The sequence below is a fragment of the Apis cerana genome, linkage group LG9 (genome assembly GCF_029169275.1).
Source record: "Apis cerana isolate GH-2021 linkage group LG9, AcerK_1.0, whole genome shotgun sequence".
Classification (NCBI taxonomy): Eukaryota; Metazoa; Arthropoda; class Insecta; order Hymenoptera; family Apidae; genus Apis; species Apis cerana.
The window spans coordinates 7,331,464-7,357,021 of NC_083860.1; the positions used below are offsets into that span (position 1 = coordinate 7,331,464).

The 25,558-nt window shown below is 22.7% G+C and overlaps 6 protein-coding genes across 10 annotated transcripts; 3 read left to right on the top strand and 3 right to left on the bottom strand.

The window, feature by feature from the left end:
• Positions 1-383: 383 nt before the first annotated feature.
• LOC133666671 (uncharacterized) lies at positions 384-1,766 on the bottom strand. The gene is made up of 3 exons (XM_062079305.1): positions 1,644-1,766; positions 835-960; positions 384-704 (listed from the first exon to the last, which is right to left on the bottom strand). The coding sequence occupies exons 1-3, from the start codon at positions 1,662-1,664 to the stop codon at positions 540-542; spliced, it is 312 nt and encodes a 103-aa protein (XP_061935289.1). The 5' UTR covers positions 1,665-1,766; the 3' UTR covers positions 384-539.
• Positions 1,767-1,940: 174 nt separating this feature from the next.
• LOC107999854 (uncharacterized) lies at positions 1,941-2,669 on the top strand. Its single transcript, XM_017060283.2, has 2 exons — positions 1,941-2,081; positions 2,181-2,669. The coding sequence occupies exons 1-2, from the start codon at positions 2,046-2,048 to the stop codon at positions 2,550-2,552; spliced, it is 408 nt and encodes a 135-aa protein (XP_016915772.1). The 5' UTR covers positions 1,941-2,045; the 3' UTR covers positions 2,553-2,669.
• Positions 2,125-5,762, bottom strand: LOC107993481 (beta-1,3-glucan-binding protein 1). Its single transcript, XM_017049917.3, has 8 exons — positions 5,565-5,762; positions 4,586-4,813; positions 4,264-4,493; positions 4,035-4,171; positions 3,791-3,957; positions 3,148-3,479; positions 2,842-2,943; positions 2,125-2,766 (listed from the first exon to the last, which is right to left on the bottom strand). Exons 1-8 carry the CDS (start codon positions 5,704-5,706, stop codon positions 2,665-2,667), a joined length of 1,440 nt encoding a protein of 479 aa, XP_016905406.1. The 5' UTR covers positions 5,707-5,762; the 3' UTR covers positions 2,125-2,664.
• Positions 5,763-7,918: 2,156 nt separating this feature from the next.
• Positions 7,919-11,533, top strand: LOC107992488 (uncharacterized). Of its 2 annotated transcripts, XM_017048398.3 has the most exons (3): positions 7,941-10,412; positions 10,542-10,779; positions 11,063-11,533. In XM_017048398.3, the coding sequence occupies exons 1-3, from the start codon at positions 8,494-8,496 to the stop codon at positions 11,324-11,326; spliced, it is 2,421 nt and encodes an 806-aa protein (XP_016903887.2). In that variant the 5' UTR covers positions 7,941-8,493; the 3' UTR covers positions 11,327-11,533. The 2 variants fall into 2 exon arrangements, with proteins under 2 accessions (XP_061935286.1, XP_016903887.2); XM_062079302.1 differs by lacking the exon at positions 10,542-10,779 and having other exon boundaries at positions 7,919-10,412; positions 11,063-11,313.
• Positions 11,534-11,809: 276 nt separating this feature from the next.
• LOC107992479 (calcium permeable stress-gated cation channel 1) lies at positions 11,810-16,672 on the top strand. Of its 2 annotated transcripts, none has more exons than XM_017048385.3 (12): positions 11,810-12,343; positions 12,851-12,989; positions 13,117-13,334; positions 13,448-13,724; positions 13,808-13,911; positions 13,994-14,186; positions 14,256-14,370; positions 14,559-14,755; positions 14,840-15,166; positions 15,229-15,504; positions 15,589-15,822; positions 15,905-16,672. In XM_017048385.3, the coding sequence occupies exons 1-12, from the start codon at positions 12,324-12,326 to the stop codon at positions 15,905-15,907; spliced, it is 2,103 nt and encodes a 700-aa protein (XP_016903874.1). In that variant the 5' UTR covers positions 11,810-12,323; the 3' UTR covers positions 15,908-16,672. The 2 variants fall into 2 exon arrangements, with proteins under 2 accessions (XP_016903874.1, XP_016903865.1); XM_017048376.3 differs by having other exon boundaries at positions 15,927-16,672.
• A 1,003-nt stretch (positions 16,673-17,675) lies between these two features.
• On the bottom strand, positions 17,676-25,509 carry LOC107992493 (histone-lysine N-methyltransferase NSD2). 3 transcript variants are annotated; one of them, XM_017048422.2, is made up of 14 exons: positions 24,877-25,509; positions 24,308-24,584; positions 23,575-23,975; positions 22,705-23,437; positions 22,467-22,633; positions 22,027-22,345; positions 21,591-21,813; positions 21,317-21,509; positions 20,587-21,016; positions 20,225-20,498; positions 19,769-19,989; positions 19,439-19,665; positions 18,566-18,640; positions 18,054-18,128 (listed from the first exon to the last, which is right to left on the bottom strand). In XM_017048422.2, exons 1-13 carry the CDS (start codon positions 25,090-25,092, stop codon positions 18,605-18,607), a joined length of 3,717 nt encoding a protein of 1,238 aa, XP_016903911.1. In that variant the 5' UTR covers positions 25,093-25,509; the 3' UTR covers positions 18,054-18,128; positions 18,566-18,604. The 3 variants fall into 3 exon arrangements, with proteins under 3 accessions (XP_016903901.1, XP_016903922.1, XP_016903911.1); XM_017048412.3 differs by lacking the exon at positions 18,566-18,640 and having other exon boundaries at positions 17,676-18,128; positions 24,877-25,498; XM_017048433.3 differs by lacking the exon at positions 18,566-18,640 and having other exon boundaries at positions 17,676-18,128; positions 24,811-25,497.
• Between the last annotated feature and the right edge of the window lie 49 nt (positions 25,510-25,558).

Here is a 25,558-nt window from a genome sequence, read left to right on the forward strand (position 1 = left end):
TTCTCTCCCCACTTCATCTTTTATCAAGTGAAAGTCGAACAGGATACTTTATACTTTGCACTTCTTGGAATTACGATGATGCAATCTTAGAAATAAAATTTGTCGAAAATCCTAAATTATTGAAAAAGTTGAAAAAGAACAATTATAGATTTTTGAATAAAATATAATCAATTCTTAAACAATATCGACTTGAATTAATATATAATAATATAATAATATAATTATGAATGTATCACGTATCTATATATATATATAACAATATATATAACAACAATATATATAACAATATATATATATATATATATATATATATATATATTGTTTCTGAATTTAAAAAAAAAATAATCCGTATAATTGAACGAAAAAAATAATTAAAAGATATATCAAAATGAAATATATGTAATATTATTTAACATATATATAATACATAATTTATTTAATAAAAACATTTTTACATTTACTTTTTTACAAATTATTTTTTTTTACAATTTAAGAATTTTACATATACTAAGATATAATTTTTATTGATTTTTTACAGATTAGGAGTTTTTTATCAATTTTTGTACAGGTTCTGCCCATGCTTCTTTGTATCCGATTCCCATACCTAATTTTGCTATTGCAAATTCTCCATGATGACCATTTTCTTGTTCGTATCTAACTCGTCTTTGCTTTCCAATTTCTGGATCGAAATCCCACTGTGTTTTCTGTATAATAATTATTATATAATTATTGATTTAATGCAAGTAAATTTTATATATTTATTTTTATATTCTTTTTCTTTTTTTAAAAAATTTTAAAATAGCAATTTTTTGTTTCACAGAATATTAAACTTACCTCGTGAAAAAGTGGTATTCCTGCTATGTTATATTGAAGAAAATCATGAATAAATAAATATATGTTGAATGCATCTGATACGTTTTTATTAGTGTTAAACAATAGAACAAGAAAAATCGAAATTACCTACAATGTACAAAAATTTATCAGTGTAATTTAATTTTAATCTACACATAGAATAATATACTATATATATATTTATATAAATACATATTTTTTTATAATTATTTGAATTATTTTTTTTTATATATTGAATATATTTAATAAATATAATGATCTTTTAAAATTGCATATGTGAAGGTAAAGTTCATAATATGTATTTACGTATATGTATGAATATTTTATTATTATTTTAATTATAATTTTGTATCTTTTTTAAGTTTACTATTACGTTATATTAAAATTTTTGATATATTTTATTATATGTTAGAAAAAAAATACAAAAATAATGAGCGACATACATAAATTTAATCGTTCTCAAGCTCATTTATATTACTTACGATACTTTGTTAATTGTAAAACATTTCATGCATAAACATAATTTATTCCTTTCTTTTTCGAAGTAAAAGTAACATTATATTCAAATATAAAAAAATTTTGTTCGTAAGATAATATGAAATCTCAATTTTGCATTTGTATTTTCAAAAACCATTTATTTTGAACATATTATAATTATTCATATAACTTAATAAAAGAAATTACGAAAATTATGCAGCATTATATATTTATTATACAAAAGATCAAAAACAAGTAAATTTTTCTGCTATTTATAACTATCTAAAAAAAAAATTTCTACTAGCTCTAACTACCAAATTACGTGTGTAGTCCATGTTATTCCTCTTCGAATTGGTCACGTAAAATCACGTCGGTAGCGTGGTACGACGAGAGCGGGACAAGTGCAGAATATCAACTAACTCCGCTTCCAACGGTGACTATACATATGGAAAAGAAATCATCTGTATATTGTAGTGATATGGCGTAATGCAATTAGTGAAAGTAAAGAAAACTGATGTCGAACAATGTGGCGCGAATCATTTGAAAAATTATGCTACGTCTTTGCCAACGATTGACAATTCTATCACGAAAAAGTTAAAATGTATTCTATACACGAAATTGTCACTCACTCAGAAGACATAAAGGTTGGTGAACACTATGGACAATGGGATTACTTTCTCTGTGTTCCTACGTAGAGGTTTAATAAAAAAAAAAAAATGCGCACGAGTCACACATTAGCAATATTCTGTGCAGTAAGTGGACTTACAATCATTGATTCATTGATCATGACATACATTTACCTAAAATTGCGCGAGCAAATTATTTTATTTGTTCTTTTATTACATATATAGCTGTGCATAATCGTCGAGTGCAGTGGAACTATTTCAACCCGAGTTCCTAGAACACTTCCGTTCGATATGTTCCCTTCAAGATGGACAGCTATGCTTCGAACATTGTGGTCTAATGGAAGATTTTGGGAATGGCCAAGAAACGGTGTAGAAACTTTTCTAAGAATTATAGCTTCTCCGGATACTAGAAAAAAAATAATGTTCGAATTTAGACCAGAAGACGGGCCTCGGGCCTCACTTGATTATCAAAGACGTTATGGTTATCGAGGTCAGTGGTTGATCGAATTACTGGGTTCCGGTTTTCATCCAGATGACGTGCCTTATCGACAACCGTTACCTCCTTCCGTGTTGGTACCACCTCCACCATCTTTTTGATTGCTATGTATTTTATTAATTTATATAAACGAAGAAGAAATGTAAATACAATCAAGAATAATACATTAAAAAATGGTTAAGTGTATTTTTGAATTAAAAATGGAAGAAAAAGTTAAACTGCCCAGATTTTAATATAATCTACATGTAAACCGATATCGCTCACTCTCCAGGATTTTATCCAATCGTTTTCTGCTAAGTGGAAGTGGTAAAGTGCCTACAATCAATAATATTGTGTTTAAGATGTACGTTTTTGTTAAAAAAAAAAAATCAAATTGCTTAATAGAGCTACCTTTGATCCGACATTTCTCCAAGGTTTTACATAGTTACCGCTGATACAATTGTCTGGAAAGATAGTGTGACCTCCTACGGCTAAACCGATATTAATATAAACCTACAAAAAATATAGAACATGTCGTATATAATAACAAATCATTTAAAATTGCTAATAACATCAATTATTAGTAAATCAATGATGGATTTAAAATAATGTTATTCTATTGTATGAAAGAAAATATCTGTGAAAAATGAAATGGAATTAACAAATAAGAATTTTAAAATAGTATTTGTCATTTAATATCAGATAATTATTACTAACCGGAATATCGTACAATGCCGGTACATTTTGTTGGCCATATTCTTTTCCATCAACTTTAACTATGATTTGATTAGGTTTCCATTCTAAATCGTACACGTGATAGTCGTCTGACCATAAGATTTCTGATTTCTTTTTGGGAAGATTTAATTTATTATCCTGTGGAACATGTGAATTTATATCTGTTGCATGAGCACCCCCTAGAAGAAAATGTCCGCTTAAATCGTTTCCATCTTGTGATATAAGGACAGAATTTCCGTTTGAATGAACTATTATGATGTCACAATAAATTGATGAATTTTTTGTGCACATATCTGCACTTTCCAAGGTAATCACTGAAATAAAATAACAAATTATTTATTAAAATTTGAATTTATTAAACATATTAAACAATATAATAATGATTCAAAATATATAAAATTATATATTTAATTCATATGTAATAAAAAGTGATTAAAATAGAATAGAAGATAAATGAAATCTTTTTTTCCTAATCAGAGTTAAAAAAAAATTACATTATCTTTAGCATTTTTTTTATTATTCTAATCAGAAAAGAAATATTATTTGTTTCAGTACATATAACAATTTAGAATTATGTAAATAAGTAATATAAACGATTATTTACAAAATATAGAATAAAACTCACAAGGAAATAACCAATCACCACGAGGCAATTTAGCTCGAATTTGAATGCGACCATATTGAAAATTAAAGGATGATTTAGTATTTAATCGTCCTGATATTACAGGCGGTATAATATATGATCCAATTGGGTTTCGTTTGCATTCTTTGCTTTCAATGATTCCTGTACATCTGAAAAGATGTATTAAAGATTTTTAGTATGAATGTTATTATACTTTATTGTAATTGATTTTGTAATAAATTTTTACTTTTCCAAAGTTAGACTATTGCTTTGGATAAAGTCTGGTCCATATTTCTCTTTAGTCAAAATCGGTTCAATATGCAAAACACCATCTTTAACTTTTACATTGTCGATATTATTCATGTATATAACGAATTCATAATTCTAAAATGAAATGATGAAAAAATTATTTTATTATTGAATTAAATTTTTTATTTTATAACGATATGTTTTTAAAATATTGCGTTCTGTCTTACAGGAGGACCTGCAAAGCGTTCAAGAATTGTCCAACGTGACGTATTAAGAGAATCGAAATTCTCTTCAAAAATTAATTGACCTGGACAGATTCGCGTATTCAGTAGTTGATTTTTCGAATTACTTTCAAATATTTTAGTTTGCGAAGATGCCATACAAGTATCAATCTTTCTTTCAGGACTATTTATTTTCATAGAATTATTCAAAGGTGAACTATCATAATTATAAAATTCTGAAAAAAAAGCAATCGATATAATTGTCATACAAAAATCAATTCACCAAAATTGATTTATACAAAAACCATTTCTTTCATTTTAAACTGACCATTAACTACGTGTTTTTGATCAAGTAGATTATAACCAAGACCATTATAAACTACATGAATCCAATAATAAATTATATCTCCTAGTTTCAATTTTGTGGATCGATCCTCATATACCCAATAATTATTACGTGGTTTTATAATATCTCTGGCAATAGTTCCTGCTTCGAGACTGTAGAAATCATCGTTAAATTTTACATGATACGCGACTAAACTGATGCCATCCTTATCTAAAAAAATCGTAAAATTGTTTATATTTGTAAAAATAATTTAATTATTGATTATTTTAAACATTACTTTAATTTATTTACTTTAATTATTTTAAACATTAGATTTTTCTATAAATGTTTATAAATTATTATATTGTATTGTTATGCAATAATATTTTGTTTTAATAGAATTGATTTTTATAGAATATAATTACATTACTACAATTACATAAATACAATTATATTTCTGTAAATTAATACTTCATTACGAATTCTTTTTTTTGTAGAATTTTATTTTTATTTTTTTTATTTAATTTAGTTTTTATTTTACATTTACGTAAATAAATTTCAATAAAAATTTTTATTCAATATTTATATAAATAATATTTATTTATGTTTCAATAAATAAAATAAATATAATTTTTATGTATATTTTTATTCCTCAAAACTAAAATTAACAAATTTTTAAAATTTCAATATTATACTATAATTATTACTATAATCATACATTATGATGTATTATTTATATCATTTCTATTTTTCTTTTAAATATTATTTTCTAGATAAAAAAATTCTCTATTCTCTATTCTCTATTCTAAATAAATAAAAATATTTTTTCATTCTTCTCGCTTTCAATAATTATTATTTTCTTTACTAATAATTTTATTAAAAAAAAATTAAAATTAAATTCCAAATAGAATAATAGAACTATATAAAATAATATAATATAATAAAAAATAAATAAGAAATAACATAAAGGAATTCTACTTACGAGCAATAGACATTCGTAATCCTACCGGATAGAGAGGTTCTACACTTGGTGTTGGAGGAACATATTGTGCAAGATTTTCTTGAATTACTATGCCAAGTAATGAAATAATGATAATAAAACAATTCGTCATGAAAATTTTCATGATGCGCACGTTTAATAATAGTACTGCTCAAACGATACTGAGAAAAAAGATACCAGTGTAATGTTTTATAAAACAGGTTTCAATATAAATATATATATAGTTGTATTATTAATGTTTATCTTTCGGAAATAATTCTCCACAGTTTTATTGCGATTCGATTTTTCTTTGATTGATTACGAAAAATATTTATTAATTCGAATAAAAATTATTCATATATTGATTATTTGTCAATGTATTTTCCTTTTTAAATATTTTTAATAATTTTATTTTATATCTTATTATCTTGTGTTACATTAAAAGAATTGACTTTTTAAAAAATTAAGAAATAATTTTTTATATTTTAATGAGTTTTACAATAGAAATTTATTTTGATATTATTAATTATTATAAGAGAATAAAGAAATAAAAATTATTGAATAAAATTATTGATTATTATGTCAATTTTTTGGATTTTCAATTTCTTTTATGAAATAAACAATTATATAAATATATAAATATTATATAAATATAATATATTATTATACTATTATAATATAATATAATTTATTTAATTCTTATTTTAAATGGTATAAAATGAATTTATATATTTAAGAAGTAAATGAATTTATATATTTGACAAGTAAATAATAATATAATATATTGCAATATAGATAAGTTTTTCAGTGTTTTATAAAATATAGAGAATTTTTTTAATGAATAAATTATTCACTAATTAAGTAATGAAATAAGTTTTTATCTTTGTACATGATATTACAATCTTAATGTTATTGATATATGTGAATGACTACTCGTAATATTTTCTTACGATTTATGTTTTTTACTTTTTTCTATTTAATGATATTTTTATACAACAAAATGTTAACATTCATTTGCATCATAACTCTGGCATTTAACTTTAAATATTAACTTCAAAAACATTCATCGGCTCGTATCACCATATATTAATAAATTTTTAACATTCAAATTTATTTAAAAATTTTTTTAAAAATTTATTTAAAAATTACACTTAAAAATTACAATAATCAAAACAAAAATTATAAATGTATATAGTAAATAAATTTAGAATAAATATTAGATTTTTTATTAATTAGTATAATATATAATATAATATTAATTAGTTATTAATAAATAATTTTTAAAATAATCAATTGTACATTGTAAATATCATATTTAAAAATAGTTTTTCTTCTAAGTAATTTAAATAAGCATATAATCGCTTAGATATATTAGTTTTCCTTCTTTTTGCAATCGTTAGATTGGGAAAGTACCGGAAAATACCAGTATATCTTGTTATTGAATTATTGATAGAAAATGATAAAAATGTCTCTCTAATCTTTTTGTTTTTTAAATATTTTACAATAATTTCTTCTATTAATTTTATTTATAAATATAAAAAAATTTTTTTAATGTTTTTAAAAAAAATGTAATCATTAATGTCATCATCAATAATATCATGTTTATAAAATAAAAAAATATTTATTTTTTATATATTTTTGTCATAATCTATTGTAATATAATTTTAAAATCTTTTCTTCAGTATATCGATTTATTTTTTCTGTTCAGCATAATTTAAATAACGCATTAAATGATAAAATATTATAATAATGTAAAAATATATAAAAATGACATATATATATAATTTTAATAATTTCTTAAATTAATTTTATAAAATTATATTTTTTGCTTATTAATGTTTATCAAGAAGATTTATTGATATTATTTTTAGAAAAATATATTTAATTTTTCAGATTTCATCCAAACCATATTTATTTAATTTTTTTTTTTAATTTTTATTCTTTTAAAATATTAAATATGTAAAGATTACATATTTACAAGATTAAATATATTACGTTAATATAAAAAAAAAAATAAAATCAGATGTAAATAAATAAATATAAATATAGAACAAATTTTAATAATATTGTTTTTAAGATTATTTCATGTATATCTATATCATGTATATCATTTTAATGTATATCTAATGTTTAATATATAATGAATTATAATTTAATATAGTAAATTTTTATGTAGTATTATTACAAATAAATTATTTATTATTATTATAAGTAACTAAAATTATGTAAGATTATGGTATTAAGTAACTTGATATTGAAATATAAAACGCGAGTTTTAAAAGAATCGTACTGTATATTATAAATCTGGACATTATTTTTTATTCTTACTATCGAATAAAAACTATCGAATTTATTCTACCACCATACTAGTGACCTGTGAAAATTATAGTGACCATATTTTTTTGTATATGTGTGGTAATACCTTCAATCTTATTTTTGTGCAAAATATAATTTTAAAATTTAATTTTTAGATATGTTATATTAAACATCTATAAAATAAAGATATAATAAGACTTACAAATATAAATAAATTATTAATTACAAAATTTTTTAAATATTTATGTTTAAACTTAAAATTAAAATTAAATCATTCATCACACAGTTTTGTCTGAAACTTCTAGTGATTTGTGTCATTAAATGTAGTATATCCAAATATAATATCAGATAATTTTATAAATATTCATACATTATATATAAATGTTTGAAATTATTTAATAATGTAAATAATATATAAAATATATGTTTATATGTGTTTATATGTGTTTTATATGTATATAAATATTTATATGTTAAAATAAACATATTTCATCTATTTCAATGTTAATTAATATAACTATGCTTCAAATCATCAATTAAAAGAGCATTTTTAAAAAATTCTTTTTTTAATCATCAAAACATCTGAATTTAATTAAAAATAAAAACATAAAATACTATGAGCGTAAAAAAAAATAAGAGAACTGAAACAATTTTAAATGATAGAAGTAGTTTCTGTCATCGACAAAGTTCACTAAAAGTCAATTTAAGTTATGTTCCAAATTTATCAGATTCTGGCAATGATTCACTTGAACAAATAGATTTTAGTCATAATGTGGATAATATTCTTTCTTATGGTATTCCTTTTAAAAATGTTAATATAGTTTTAGAAAGAATAAACAAAAACAATATACAAAATATTTTGTCAAAAACAAAAAATAAACAAATATTTAATAAACAAGATGAATTATGTATTAATGCAAGCACAATATATGCTAAAAATAAACATTCAAGTAAATTTATAATTGATGATAAATGTGAAAGTACAAAAAAAAATGAATTATCTTCAAAAATATCAGATATTACAAGTAAAATTAAATGTCAGAATGAAAAAAATAATTTAAATCAAAATATTTGTAATACACCAAAAAATAAATATAAAAGAAAAGATACTAAAAAAACAACACAATCAAACAAAAAACAATTTTCTAATGTAAAAAAAAAATTTGTTATAAATACAATTGATAATAGCATTAATTCAAAATGTTATTCTATAAAAGAACATTCTATACAATTGAGAAAAAAAAATCATAATAAATATGATGTATTAAAATTAAAGAAAAATAAAATATTTTGTGATTCTAATGAAAAAAGAAATCATAAACCTGATTATTGTATTAATTATGAAGATAACTCTCTTATATTAAATATTTCTGAAAATGAAAATGATTTTATACCAATTGCATCTTCTACAATGATAAATGATAAATTATTAGATGTAGAAAAAGAAGAACATTCTAAAAATGCACATAATTTGCAAAAGCAGCATGACAGCTATGCATGCCAACTTTCATGTGAAAATTTTAAAGTGATAGGAAATAATAACATAAATCTAGTTGAAACAGATGAATTAAATACAATGCAAACTTCCTTAAATGTCAATACATCTATTGATCAAATAAATAATAAATATAAAAATAAATCTAAACAAAAAGATTTTGAAAATGAACAAAAAGATACACATGCATTAAATTTTAAAACAACACAAGATAGTATGAATACCATTTGTACTTCATTACAAATGAATACATCATTAGATACTTCAAAAAGATTACAAAAAAATAATAATGCAACTGATGATATAAATTTAAATAAAAAACAAAAAAATATTTATAATTTACAAAATACAAAAAATAATAGTTTTAATGTGCAAAAAACTAATAATTACAAAATACCTTATCAAAATGATATAATTCTACAGAAAATTCATAATTGTGGTAATATAAATAATTCAATCATTTTGCATAATTCATCTTGTAAAATGTCGCATATTGACTCAAAAACATCTATAATCATTAAAGAATCAACTGATGAAAGTAAAATAGAAACAAATCAAAATATGAAATATTCAATAACATCAAATAATAAAAGAAAATGTAAAAAGAAATTATTATCTTTGCATGAATCTTCACAATTATTATCATTCTCTCCTGTACAAAATGAAGAATATTCATCTCCTCCATTAATATTTAGAAAAAAACATAAAAAAAATAAAAATGAAATTAAAAAGATAGTTAATGAAAATAACACAGAAATTGTTAAAAAAAAGAAAAAAAATGATGATGGTAAAATACAAAAAAAAAGAAAGAAAATAGTTAGTAAAAAAATTGTTATTAAAAAAATTATTAATGAAGATATTTTAGAGAAATTAAGAGAAAATAAAGAAAAAATTAATAAACAAGAAACAACACATATTTATACTTTAGAAAGAAATTTATCAGATGATTTTCAACCTACAAAAACATCATCTGTTGTTCAATTTGCAAAGAAAAAACAAATGCACAAATTGAATATTGTTACAACTGGTTTGTCTAATGAGTAAGTAAAATTTTATTATTTATTCATTATAACTTAAATAATAATAAATCATTATTTTTAATCAAAAATAAATATTTTATTTTATTATAAATATATTTTTAATTCTATAATTTCATATTGGTTTTATAGAAATAAAGATATAGTGAAAAGTATTGTTAGAACTCTTGGTTCAGCAAAAATTGAATTAAAAGTTACAAAAAATACAACACATGTAATAACTACAGGTGTACGTACAATAAATCTGTTACATGGTATTATAAGAGGCTGTTGGTTAGTTAGTTTTGAATGGATCTTAAAATCTTTAGAAAACAATGCATGGTTAAATCCAGAAAAATATGAAATGACACATTTTTCAAAAGCAGTTTTGGTAAATAAATTATAAAATCATATTAAAATGTCAATGTTTCAAATAAAAGAAATCATTTTAAATATTTCTTTTATTTCAATAAATTTTTTTAAAATTATTTAAATTATGTCATAAACATTTTGCACATGAAAAAAAAGAGATATTTAAGTGGCCTCTTTTAGCTGAAACAAGCTATATAAGTATTTATGTCTTATACATTATGCTATAAAGTGAACTACTATTTTATATTTTTTAGGAAATAATATAATTTTTATATATAATAATATAATATATAATTTTTTAGGAAAATCGTAAAGATAGGCAACTATTTGGAAAATCCTATGTTCCAGAATTATTTACTGCTTGTGGATGCATATATGTTGAAAAAAATACAATACCACCTTATAATGTATTAAAAGATCTCATAAAAGCTGCTGGTGGTTGTATTACTGAAAATCCAAAAACAGCAAAAATTATAATTGGTATTGAAGGTTTAAAAGAAACTTGGATTTTAGATTGTATCACATCAGGTGAATTACAGCCATATAATCAATATCAACGATTATAAATATTAATTTAAATATTATGATATTTTTAAAATAATGAATATCGAAAGTAAATATCAGTTGAAACATATAAATATATGTATAAATTTATATATTATATATATAAATAAAAAGAAATAAATTGTAAATATAAATATATTATGATATATATTTAATAAATATATAAATATATGTGATAATGTTTAAAAATACATATTTACTAAACAGAATATTATTTATTTATATATTAATTATTTTCTTATATAATAACGTTATACATTTATTTGTTTATTTACATATATATTATATATTTAATATTATATATTTAATATATACTATATAATATAATATATAATATTTATATACTATAGATAAGAATTTTGTTTATCAGATATATATATATATATGTATATTCTAAATTGATAATAAATAATAAATTTTCCTATCTGACTTTTATAATATATGTATTACTAATATATGTATACTAATATATGTATACTTATACATACATTACAAACATTAATAAAACATTAGAAAAAAAAAATTTGAATTGAATTTTTTTGTAAAAAAAAAAAATATAAAAATTTTGTAAACAAAATTTTGAAAAAAAAATGAAAGAATAGATTTACAATTTTTGAAAGATAATATCAAATATATTTCATTATTATTCAATTTATTTATTATTATTTTAACAATTTATTGTATTGTTTTAAAATACAAGAATTCTAATTTTTTTTTAAAACATTTAAATCATATTTATTGAAATATGATATTAATTATCACGTTATCAGTCAATCTGAACAGATAAAGAAAATTGATAAAATCTAAATAAAATTCTGTAAATTTCAACACATCGTATTATCTTTGCGTAATCATTGTATTTAGATTAGGTTATGTTAACGCGACACTTGCTATTGCTTATATCTAACGGAATCGGTACAATGTGTCAAATTGACACACATTTGTTGATATGTACTTTTGTATTTATTTAATTATACATAAATATATATATCAACAAATATGGGCTACTTAAATTTTCAGTAAGTAAATAAATAAATAAGTAATAAGATATAATTTTTTATATATTTTGATCATATTATTACTGTTTCCTTACAATTATGTAAATTCATAATTTCAATTGTTTGAAAATTTCGTTAATCGTTCAGTATCATTGTTTATCTATAATAAAAATAGTATACAACACATTTAATATGTTATCCTCCTTTCGTTCTTTATTTTTATAGAATATTTTTTATATTGAATAATTTATGATAAAAATAGTATAGAACACATTTAGTATTTTTTTTCTTTCTTTCGTTTTTTATTTTTATAGAATATTTTTTATACTGAATAATTTATATAAAATAATATGATTATTTTATATTTATATTTATTTTTAGAAATGGATTTATATGTTTGTTGCAGATATTATTTTATAAAATTAATATGTACTATAAAAATATATTTTTTATATTAAAAATTCTTCTTTAACATTAAATATTTAAAAATAAATTTCATACAAAAGATTATTTATATTTAAATTACAGCTCAAGCTTACATGAAATACATGAAACTCCATCTACTGAAACTTGTATTCCAATCCCAAGACATAATTCAACAATAATATTACCTGATATCTATGCAGGCATTCCTGAAAATTTATTGCTGAATTTTTTTGGATTTTTGGTAAAATTAATATTAAAAAAAATAAAATTTTTATATTATAAATTATATAAATATATATATATATATTAATATATCTTGTGTACATATTTTTATAATTTTTTTTAAATATTATAATATAACTTAACAGATCCTTGTTATCTTGTTTGGTTTATTACGTAAAAAAGCATGGAATTATGGACGCCTTGCATTATTAAACAAAACAGATGAGCGATGGGTGGAATTATTTTATGGAGATAATGAAGGTAGAGATACAGAAGCAATATGTATAGAAAATTCTGTTAATTCCCAAATTTCTCAAGTTGATAGAGGTTTTTTATCATGGATTATTATTGCATTTAAAGTTAGGTAAATATATCAACTATTTAAAATATATTAAGATTGTGATATAACATTTTAATAAAAATGTTATATTTGATATATATATATATATATATTATATTATATAATTTTAATTTTAGTGATGAAGAATTATTAAAACGAGCAGGCCCAGATGGTTTGCTTTATATATCATTTGAACGTCATTTGATCATTTTAACTTGCTTAATGGTTATTGTATCATTATGTATAGCTTTACCAATTAATTTTCATGGTAATATGCAAGGTGATGAAGCAACATTTGGTCATACAACATTATCAAATTTAGATCCAATGTCTCCATGGATTTGGGTGCATACAATTTTAATTTTATGCTATTTACCAATTGGTGGATATATTATGAGACATTTTTTGAAAAAGGTATTTATTTTATTAATTGTGAATAAATAAATTTAAGTTATAAAATTATTTTTAATTTTTGAATTAATAATAATATTGAAAAGGTACGAGATTCCAGGCATGGTGGTGAATTGGCAGCTAGAACGTTATTAATTACAGAAATACCAAAACATCAGTGCAATATTCAAAGTCTTACTGATTATTTCAAGTATATAAATTTAATTTTATAATGTATAATAATAAGTATTGTTTAATTTATTTTACTTTTTTTATAATATTGTTTTGTGTAGGCAAGCTTTTCCTACTTTAACAGTAGAAGATATTACATTAGCTTATGATATTAAACGACTTTCGGCACTAAATGTAGAAAGAGATTGTGCTGAACAAGCACGTTTATATTGTGAAAATTATGCAAAAAAAAAAGAGCCATTACAAATGTATCCATATCCATGTGGTCAAGTGATAGGTTGTTGTTGTAAAAATGTATGTAATTCTTTTAAAAAATTATTATAATAATTAAAGTTTTATAAAAATTTCAATTTTTTTGTTCAGAAAGTTGATGCTCGAGAATTTTATGCAAATGAAGAAATGCGATTGACTGCATTAGTTGAAGAAGAAAAAAAAGTAGCGCTAAGTAGACCTCTTGGAGTAGCTTTTATGACTCTAGGTCAGTTATTATTTTATCATGATTTTATAACATATATATTATATATATATATATATATATGACATTAAAATTATGTTAAATTTTATTCGAAATCAATTATAAACAATTTCAAAATAATAATTGAATATTATTTTATTTCACAATATAAAACAATTTTCATTATCAATAATAATAATAATATTAATAAGGTACACCTGGTGCAGCTAAAGTTATGCGAAAACACTTACGTTCTTTGCCTAGTTTAAAATGGGTTGTAGATTATGCACCTACACCTTCTGATATTTTTTGGGAAAATCTAAGTATACCAAGGCCATGTTGGTACCTGAATGCTGTTTTAATAAATTTTGCATTGGGCATTATATTATTTTTTCTTACTACACCAGCTGTAAGTCTTCTTTAAATTAAAATAGTTATAATTCTTATTTTGTTTTTTTTATTAAATTTTTTTATATTCTCGTAACATTTTCAGGTAATAGTAACTGCATTGAATAAATTACCAATTACAGGAAAAATTATGAATCTTAGTCCAATAGTCTCATATTTTCTTCCAACTGTATTGTTAGTTAGTGTGGCTGCTTTAATGCCCGTATTAGTATCAAGAAGTGAATCATTAGTTAGACATTGGACTAGAAGTAGTCTAAATCGAGCAGTAATGACGAAAACCTTACTTCTTTTGTTACTAATGGTTCTTATATTACCTAGTTTAGGTCTAACAAGTGCACAAGCATTTTTGGAATGGACTGTAAATGTAACAAATGACACAGGAAGATGGGATTGTGTGTTTTTACCTGATAAGGTACAATAGAATTAATAAAATATAATTTACAATTATAAAAATGTAAAATTTTTGTTTTTTAGGGTGCTCTATTTGTAAATTATGTAATTACTGCAGCTCTACTTGGAAGTGGATTGGAATTAGTCAGATTTCCAGAATTAGCATTATATACCTTCAGATTATGTGTAGCACGTAGTAAAGCGGAAAGAATACATGTTAGAAAAGCAGTATTATGGGAATTTCCATTAGGTGCTCATTATGCCTGGTTACTTTTAGTTTTTACTATGACAACAGTATATAGTTTGGCTTGTCCATTAATTACACCCTTTGGGCTATTGTATCTCGTAGTAAAACATTTGGTATGATGTTAAAATATTTTGTTGCATAAAAATAATATATAATTAAAAGCATATTATATTTATGATAAATATTGCATATTATAGGTGGATAGACATAATTTATGTTTTGCTTATGGACCAAGCATTGGTGGTGGTCAATTAGCAGGTGCAGCAGCAAGTGCTACTGGAGCTGCCCCGATTTTGGCTCAAGCTGCATTATTAGCTCTAGGCTTGGTAAGAAGAGGACTATCACCTTTAGCTGCGGTACAACTTAGTGGACTTGCCGCGAGTATTTTAGGCCTTGTCACTGGTGCTACTTTATCCACATCAAAATTTAAAGTATATTTTTGAAAATTTTTAGCATAATCAACTTTATTATAATTTTTAACATATCGACTAATCAAAATTATCCAAATAATAGTAAAATAATTTTCCTTATATAGACACAAATGCCAAAAAGGGATTTATCAGCTGGTCAGAATTTTATTGCACCTGTTTTACGAACAAAACAGACCTCATTAGAAGAAACTATATCCACAGGTTCAAATTCTAATTTCACTCCGACAAGTTTAAAAAGCACTAGTATTTCTTCAATACAAGAAAGTCCGAAACTTTATCAAGATTATGGTAAAGAATCACAAGCTTGATAATTTTTGAATTATTTGATATTAATTATATAAGCGATATATTGAAATAATTTAATTAAAAAAATAGTAATAAAATATTTTATGCTAATTAATTATTAAAAATTCTTATATCATTATATCGTATAAATAAATACGATAATAATGTTTTTTTGTAAATGAAAACAATTTATTTGTATATTAAGAAAAAAGCATGTATGGTAAAAATTATATAATGAATATATAATTTTAATTTTTCATTTTAAAAACCTATAAAAATATTGAAATTAAGTTTTATGAAGTAAAAAATTATTTGTTTGATGTTTATTATTATTTATTTAATATTTCACTTAAATTAATTATACTGAAGTTAGAAGACATTAATTGTTATATGTATAATAATAATGCAATAGAAAGTTCAATAATATTCTTCAATTTTCTTTCATATTTTTGATCATATGATAATCGTATAATTCTTACGAACAATTAAATTACTATCCATTTAATATATATTAACATTGTACATATTGTACTACATTTGAATAAAATTTTACTATAATTTTGAATAATGCTTTTATTAATGAAAAAAAATGTTATATATATTATTTAATCTTTTGCAATTATTTTTTTTAAATATGTTATTAATAATAGCGATTTTTAAAATTTAAGTATACTCTATAAATTAGGAAATGATCAAAATTTCTGTTTTCATTACAAAAATGTTAGCATCTAATAATTTCCTTTAATTTCTGTAAATAGCACGCTTATTTAGTATATACAATTTAAATTAAATTTAAATTACATAAAGGAAAATGCGGCTAATAAACTTACATTAAATTGCCCATTTCGCTATATTCACATTTATATAAATTTCTTTTTAGACAATTTTTTTAAATATATATCATAAAATTTCTATTTTCACAAATGAAATGGATTACATATTTTAAATGAATTAATTGAAAACATAAAATGTTTTACAATATTCGATAAAAATTTCATTTAATTAATATTTTGTAATAGTAAATAGTCTTAAAAATAACTCGTATTTTGTAATAGAAAATTTCAAAATTCACAAGGCAGTGTGAAGATAGTTATTACAATTTAATAAATGTAATTATTTCAATGATTATTTTATAGGTATGATGATATAATGGACAAGAATTTTAAGCTACAATATAAAAAAGATTTAAAAAATATGTTTAACTAATGTATAAATATAATGTACAAAATAAACATTGTTTTCACAAAAGTTTATCCATACATAAACGTCCAAATTAATTCAAAATATTGAATTAGTATGACAATTCTAGATACCTAATTATATGTTAAAAAGAAGGAAAAAATATTGCATGAATATGTATGCATTTATTCTATGTTATATTATTCGTAAATTAAAAAAAAGAAACATTCCATGTCAATCCGATTAGATGAATGCTCGTCACATATGTGTGAGCGCGTATACATACATATGCATATGATTCATAAATGCAATGTATGAATATGTATATAACTCAGTAAATTATGTAACATAGGTATATTCAAAATTATCATCATTAAAAATAAAACTTATTTTCATGATAGCAGAATTAGAATTTATTAAAATTTGTTATTCAACTGATCCCTTTGACATGGAATGAGTGTTTTACAAACAATGTATATAATTACAAATACTACTATATTGGCGTTCACAGTTCGCATTTATCATTACATAATTCGTGATTTATCAATTGTGGAGATTTTGAGACTATGCACATTAAAATATATTTTATTGTTTAATCCTAATTAATAAGGATAAATAGTTCACTCAAGTAGACTGCCACCGATTATAGCCTCCAATTGACTAGATGTAAGATTACTTAATTTTTCTACCTGATCTTTCCCTCCTTTCAATCTTAGAGATAATCGGTGTAATTCTTTTCCTTTCATATTTTTTGAATCACAAGGCATAAAATCAGCAAACTGTATTGCTTCTTCGTCGTCTTCTTTTTGAGATTCTTCACTTTCTTCACTACTTGGATGAACCTATAAAATATATTTTTTATCTATCGTTTTCATAAAAAATAATATATTTAAACAAATATTAAATATTCATCATAAAATGAATATTTCTTTTACTTTCTAAGAAAAAAAGGTTGTTGTTGATAAATATTTAGAAAATTAAAATATAATTTAAAAGATAAACTTAAATTATTTAAAACCAAATTGCGTGCCTGAAAGTGCTATAAATAAAATAAAAAATAACCACAATGAAATTTATATGTAGTATGATGGGATTTAAATATCTGTTATATACAAGAGAAATTTATTTACTACTTAATATTTTAAATTATATAATTAAATAACAGAAACTAAATTATTTATTATAAGCTATTTGTTAATTACAAAATACTTTTTTCTTACTATGATCATATTATATATCAGAGGTCCAAAGAGATAGTACCAAAAAAATATACACTCACTTGAACGTATAAACTTAAACAGAACATGTTTGTTTGTTACTACTTCTCACTACTGCCAATGTCAGGGAGAGGATGCTGGGAACAGTGAAAAAAAATTAAAAAAAAAAAAAAAAAAAAGAAAAAAAGAAGAAGAAGTTAATTGTTAATTTTTGTCTACTTTCGGAAATATCTTAATAATAAATATTACATCAATAATAATATTTGTTTGAAACAAAATTCTAAAATTCTAAAATAGTAATTACATACTTTTATAGTATGATTTTTTTGTACATAGATAGAGATGTATAAGATAATATATATATATAGTATTATATATATTAATAAATTAAAATATAATGTTACTTTTGAGTTAACATAAATCATTATTTGATAAAATTGAAAATAATAATTGAAATTTTTATCCAGATATAAAATATTATAACATATTCTATATTATATTTTATTTTTTATTTATCTATATTATATTATATTTATAAAAAAACTTTTCAATTATAGAAATAGAAACACAATATAGATATCTTTTAAGATGAAAAAATTTAAAAACAAACAATATGTTTTTTACAATTGCTTTTTGTACATCTCTAATGATTGATTAACAAATAAATATTTTAAAAAATGCATTACTCTATACACATAACTTCATAACTAATATATATTTCCTTCTCATGCTTACCACCACCATTGTAATTGTGTAATCAACTATATTTGTTTAATCTTTGTTATATAAATAATATAAACAAACAAAAGCTAACAATGCTTAAAATAAAACTTAAAATAGTTTTAGATCAAAGCTCAAAATGCACAAAAAAAGATTACTCAATTTCCCCTGCAATTTACAATACCAATACTATAATACTAGGATATTTATCTCACCTCCACTATGGAAACTCTTGGTGATGGTTCTCTTGGTATTGATTTTTCCATTGTTAATAACGGACTATTGGAACCTGTAGACGAGTATTCTTTGTCTGTTTCAGTATCATTATCCGAATAATCTTTTTCATCTTCTACAGAAGATCTTTGCATATCCATATTTTCATGCAATTTACAGACAAAACCACCCTTTTCGCTGTACTCAAATAAATTTCCATCCAGATGCACTATTGATAATGATGATTAATTTTAATGAGAGCAATAATAAATGAAACATGTATATAATTAGTGTATATATAATTATAATTAATGTAGTATAAAATTATTTACCTTGACAAAAAGCAGCACTACAAAAGAAACAATGTGCAGATGTTCTACGGCGACATTCTGCACAGCGATGCCAAGGACAACTAAATCTTGAATCTGTATCATCAATGATTACACAAGCTTTATGGTACTTTTTATTACATGTCTTTTGATCACAAATGACAAATTCTGCTAATTTTTCAATTTCTTGTCCACAACTCCAGCATAGTACATGCTTTCTTAATCTAATTATTTTAAAATTTTTATGCATTATTTGTATGTTATAATGATAAATTATTGCAAATAAAAATAAATTATCTGAGATATTTAAATAATAATTATGATAAAAAAAAATATAAATATTATTCTGCTCTTTTTTAAATTTATTTATTATAAACAATTGAATAAAATTAAAGATAATATTCTATTATTTTTATCAAGAAAAATGCTATATGCGTATTTTTATATATTATCATTTACCTTTTTTGACGTTTTATTTTATCAAATTTTTCAATTTTTTTTTGTTGAATTGAAGGTGTTGTTACTTGTGGTTTCTGCACTTTTAAACCTATAAATCCACTACAATTTGATGCACCACATAAACAAGGTTTTCGAGTTTCTCCATCACAAGCTAAATTATAATTAAAAGTCAATTCTTCGCCAGGCTCGATATCGCATAATGCAAACAGACCTATACGTGTATCTCCATTTACTGTCCATTTTTGAGTTTCACAATTAGGTGAACATGAATGATCTATCAAATATCAAAAGTAATATATTAGAAAACATAAGAATTTGTTTATTTTTGGAAAATTAACTTATAAAAAATAAAATATATTTACTCATAAATCGACTAAGATTGCCTTTTGGTTCTGCATCGATTGTTCTATTATTATCTATAGTTAGAAAATAAAAATTCTCATTTTTTAATTCCTTTTTTCTATGTAGTCTTCGTTTGTATTCAGCTTCATCTATAACTTCACCTACATATTCTATAACAAACTGTCCAGCTTTAATGTGTTCTAAACTTCTAAGACCCCAACCACGTCCTATAGTATGAAATGGTTCCATAGCTGGATATTGTCTTCGTACAAATGCTTGATTGTTACATTTGGGACCAGCTGGACAAATGCCAGGGCTACATTCAACTAATAATATTCGATTAAGACAATCTGTTCCTGGTGCACATGGGTTTTCCCATTCTGGATCACAATCACATGCAACAATACTTTCAACTTCTACTGGCTTTACATTACCAACTGGTTTATTTACCTATAAATAGATATAAATTATATAATTTAATTTTCTCGTTACATTATTTAAAGAAATGCTGCCACATAAAAAATCATATAATCATCAATAGTTTAACAATGGAACTTCATTATCATATAAAAGATTATTGAAACAATTGTATTTTTAATGAGAATATAATAATGGAGAATGATCGGCGATAATACTTTTAGATATAGCAAATCATGTTATAAATTTATACATTATATTCATACTAATATTCATGTATATATATATATATATATATATATATATATATATGATTTATACACAGAATTATACCTTTAATTTAACATAATGTGGAGGCTTCAATCCACGTGGTCCATGGTCTTTAGCAGCAGCTCTTTCAATTTTTAAACGTTGATGAATCTCATTGGCTTCTTCTAATGCTTTGCGATAAGTATCATCTCGGTTTTTTTTACCAATTGGTGGTTTTATATTTGCATCACCATCTTGATACAAAAAAGCACGTCCTCTATAAGTGGAAAAATAATTATTGATGTTAACATCTTTTTCAATATTTAATTTAAACAAAATAGTAATGAAATATATTTACCTATGAATCCAATGATAATTATTTGATCCTAAGAACATTACGCAAAATTTACCAGGACTATGCGCTATAGCTTCTATATTTTCAGGAATTTCATGAGGATAACAAATACGAGATGGCCACCAACGATAATTACCAAGTTTAACCCAAACAACTTCTCCATACAAAGGCAATCTACCTGTTTCACAATCTTCACAAATAAATGCACCATCAGGAGCATTGATACCTATAATTATTATTACAGTTATATAATTTAAAAATAAATAAATAATATGTAAATATATTGTATATACATATTATTTTAATTACTATTATTACTATTTCAATTAATTTTACTAATTATCTTATTTTATTATTAATATTTATAAATAGCAATTATATAATCATGATTTATTATTAATGCTATTAAACTTATTATATTTGTTTTAAAAATAATTACCTAAACATTCTAAATGAAATGATGTTGGACATGTATCACAACAAATTAGACTTCCACCTCTTGTGCATAAAAAACACCATGCTGCATTTACTGGAGGTTGTGGTGGTTGATAATGTTTTGGACAAACTATTTGACTACCAGTTAAAATCACTGAACCAGCAGGTAAACAAGATGTAGACGTATGATAAGACGAAGGACAACGAACACATCGTGCCAATTTCTCATTTGGAGCTCTTGAATGACTATCCTGAGGATTGTCTGAACTGCATGTATGACATACGTGATATGGACAAGTCAAACGACCTCCCTGCCAATGAGACTACGAAAAAAAGATTTGTAAATAGTATACTTTAAGTTTAACATTACATTATATTATTATTATTGTTGTTATTATTGTTATTATTATTATTTTTATTATTATTATTATTATTGAATATTACTTGTGGCCATGATTTTAAGCAAGATGAATGATAATGTTTTCCACAAGCTAATACAGAACATCTTATTCTATCTCCTTCTCTTTCATTACATATAAAACAAGCAGGTGCTACTCCTGATAAACAATCAATACATTTAAAGAACTCGTCTTCTTGTTCTTCTGATTTGCCTAAAATTAGAAATAACATTTATTTTAATTAAATGTTACATATAAAAGATATAATAAATAATTTTCTATACCATTATTCTCATCATCATCAATATTATTTTGTTTAATCTCCTTTATATCATCAAGAATCTTATCGTCCATAATATTCTCATCAATGGAATGTTCTGGACTAGATTCTCCTGGTTTGACACAAGAAAGATGAAAATACGAATAACAAGGACCTTTACACCTAGTTAATTTTCCAGTTTTTTCACATATTTGACAAACTTTTTCTTGTTTCATTCCTTTAAAAAGATTATAAGGTCTATTTTTTTTCGTTTCTGAAATATTTATCTCTTCTTTTTCAACTTTAATTTTAGATTTTTTATTATCTTTAGTATTTCCATCTATTTCTATCAATAAATCATCTTCCTGATCTAACGAATTTTCTTTTGTATGGACATTAGAAGTGTCTGAAGTTACATACGATCGGTACTTTTTGCGAAAAGAAGAATTCATATTATCCCAAGTCTTTCTTAAATATTTTCTGATATCATGTTCTGATGCATCTGGATATTCATCTTCTAACATATCTCTATTTCGTTCATAATAAACCTCAAAAACACCATCTATATCTTCTTCAGTTCGAAATTCAACTTTTTGCATGAGAGAAACTTCATCATTTGAATCTCTTTGACTTAAGGGAGATAATGGAGGAGTATCTGAATTGAGTTTTGAATGATTCTTACCATTCTCAATATATTTGAGTATATTTGATTTTGTACCATCTGTTTTGTCTTGTAATGATTTGTGTAACTCACATACCTATAAGATTATTCAATATTTTTATTAAATATTTATGATGTTTATTATATACTAATAATTTATTATTATTAGTTTTTTATATTATTAATATTTTATATAAATATATATATATATAAATATTTTAATTATATACTTACATTATCTTGTTTAGTACGTTTAAGATCAGGACCATTTGAATCACTTGAGTGTTTTCTTTTATTAACTTTATCTTTTTCTTCAGATATTTTTGATGATTTATTTTTTATATTTTTTTCCTTTGGCTTAAAAATATTTGCTCTATCATCATTACTCATAGGCTGAACTTCCATAGCTTCTTCAATCGCACTTTCCCATTTCGATTTTATACCAGGTTTTACAATAAATGCTGCTGCATATTTTGCATCTCTTTTTTTAACTTCTGCAGTGATTGATTCTGATAATTTTTTAAAGTCTGCAAGATTTGTAAATGGTATCATAGAATTTGATGAAACCCAACTATGACGTCCTTTATCACCAAAGTATTGGACATGTATCATTAGTATTTGTGATCTGGCAGTAGCTGGTCAAACATACATACATATATATTTTACATAATTTGTATCAATTAGCTTAAGATTGCTATATTTAAAATATAAGCAAAGAAAAAAAAGCTTTTTACAAATAATTTATAATATAACATATATTGCATATTCATTATATAGATATTTTTTAAAAAATAATTATGTTAACATATAACTTAAAATTATTAATTTAATTATAATAATATATTATTAATAATTTGTATTAATAATAAAGATAAAAGAATAAAAAATTATACAAAATATTATTGAATAGAACTTATATATAATCTTTTTAATAATTTTAATAAATAATATAAAAATAAAAATTTACCTTTTAACCTATGATATACCATTAAAACTGGATCAAGTGTTATAACACAAGGCCAAAAAGGAAAATTACCAACTCTGGCCCATGCTAATTGACCTAAAATCCAATTACATTGTATAGGTGAACCAACTAATTTTGGAGTAGTTTCCTCCATGATACTTAAACTATTAGAAGAATCACTTGTATCGTCCATATCATTAGTTGTATTATTTTCATCAGTACTATCATTACTACTATCAAATGAATTTTGATATTTTCGATTCTTTGGCATTTTAGAATTCTGTAAGTCACATATATTAACATTATATTAATAAATATTTTTATCAATATATTTAATTAAAAGAAATATAATAATAATTAAGAAAGAAAAACAATTAACATATAATTATATCATTATAAATATATGCATATGTGTATATGTATTGGTATCATACTGTCACAAATAGATACACATACACACAAAAAAAAATATACAGTAAAACATTAAAGAATGCTACGTGTAGTACCATAGTTTGTTAAAAATGATATTGATCTTTAATCAGAAAGAATTGATCTTAAGAGGCATAACATGCCTTTGGAGAACTGGCAACCTCATTCTTAGGAGACTTAGGTTTTATTATTCTGCCATAACGACTTCTACCAGGTGAAGTTTTGTTACAATTAACACTGATGTCCATTTGATCATTCTCAAAATTGTTGCTCGTTGTTTCCAAATTTCTGTCGAATTCGCCAAATCTTGATTCAACAATTATGCCCACCTTGCTATTTACTTTGTTGATAGTATTCATTGTTTTCTAACTAATTTAGCATCTTCGTTTATTGAGGAAGACAATAATTTAATGATATGAAACCTCATATATTTCTTCACTGATTAGCACAATATAAACTTTAGAACTTGTGTATAAAGGATTCACGAATAGAAAACAATTTTCATTATCGCTGAAAATAGCTGCGATGGCCGATTTTCAAGGGCTACTTTATTTCTTACAGAAACAACACCTATTTTTTATGAGTCCATAGGAATTGGTACGTATTGCATGTAAACTTCTAAAAAAATTAATTCGATGTCTTGTAAATTATTTCTCTTTTTAGTATTAAAAAATTGTAACTCAACCTCACGGGTCTCTAAGCAGAAACAGGACGCGTTTCCCGCGATTTTGGGTGATTCTCATAACCATGTTTAGTTTAATTTTTCACTATATTTAACGTTTAGTAATTTTTGTTTTACCAGTTATTTCAATTTCGTTATGCATG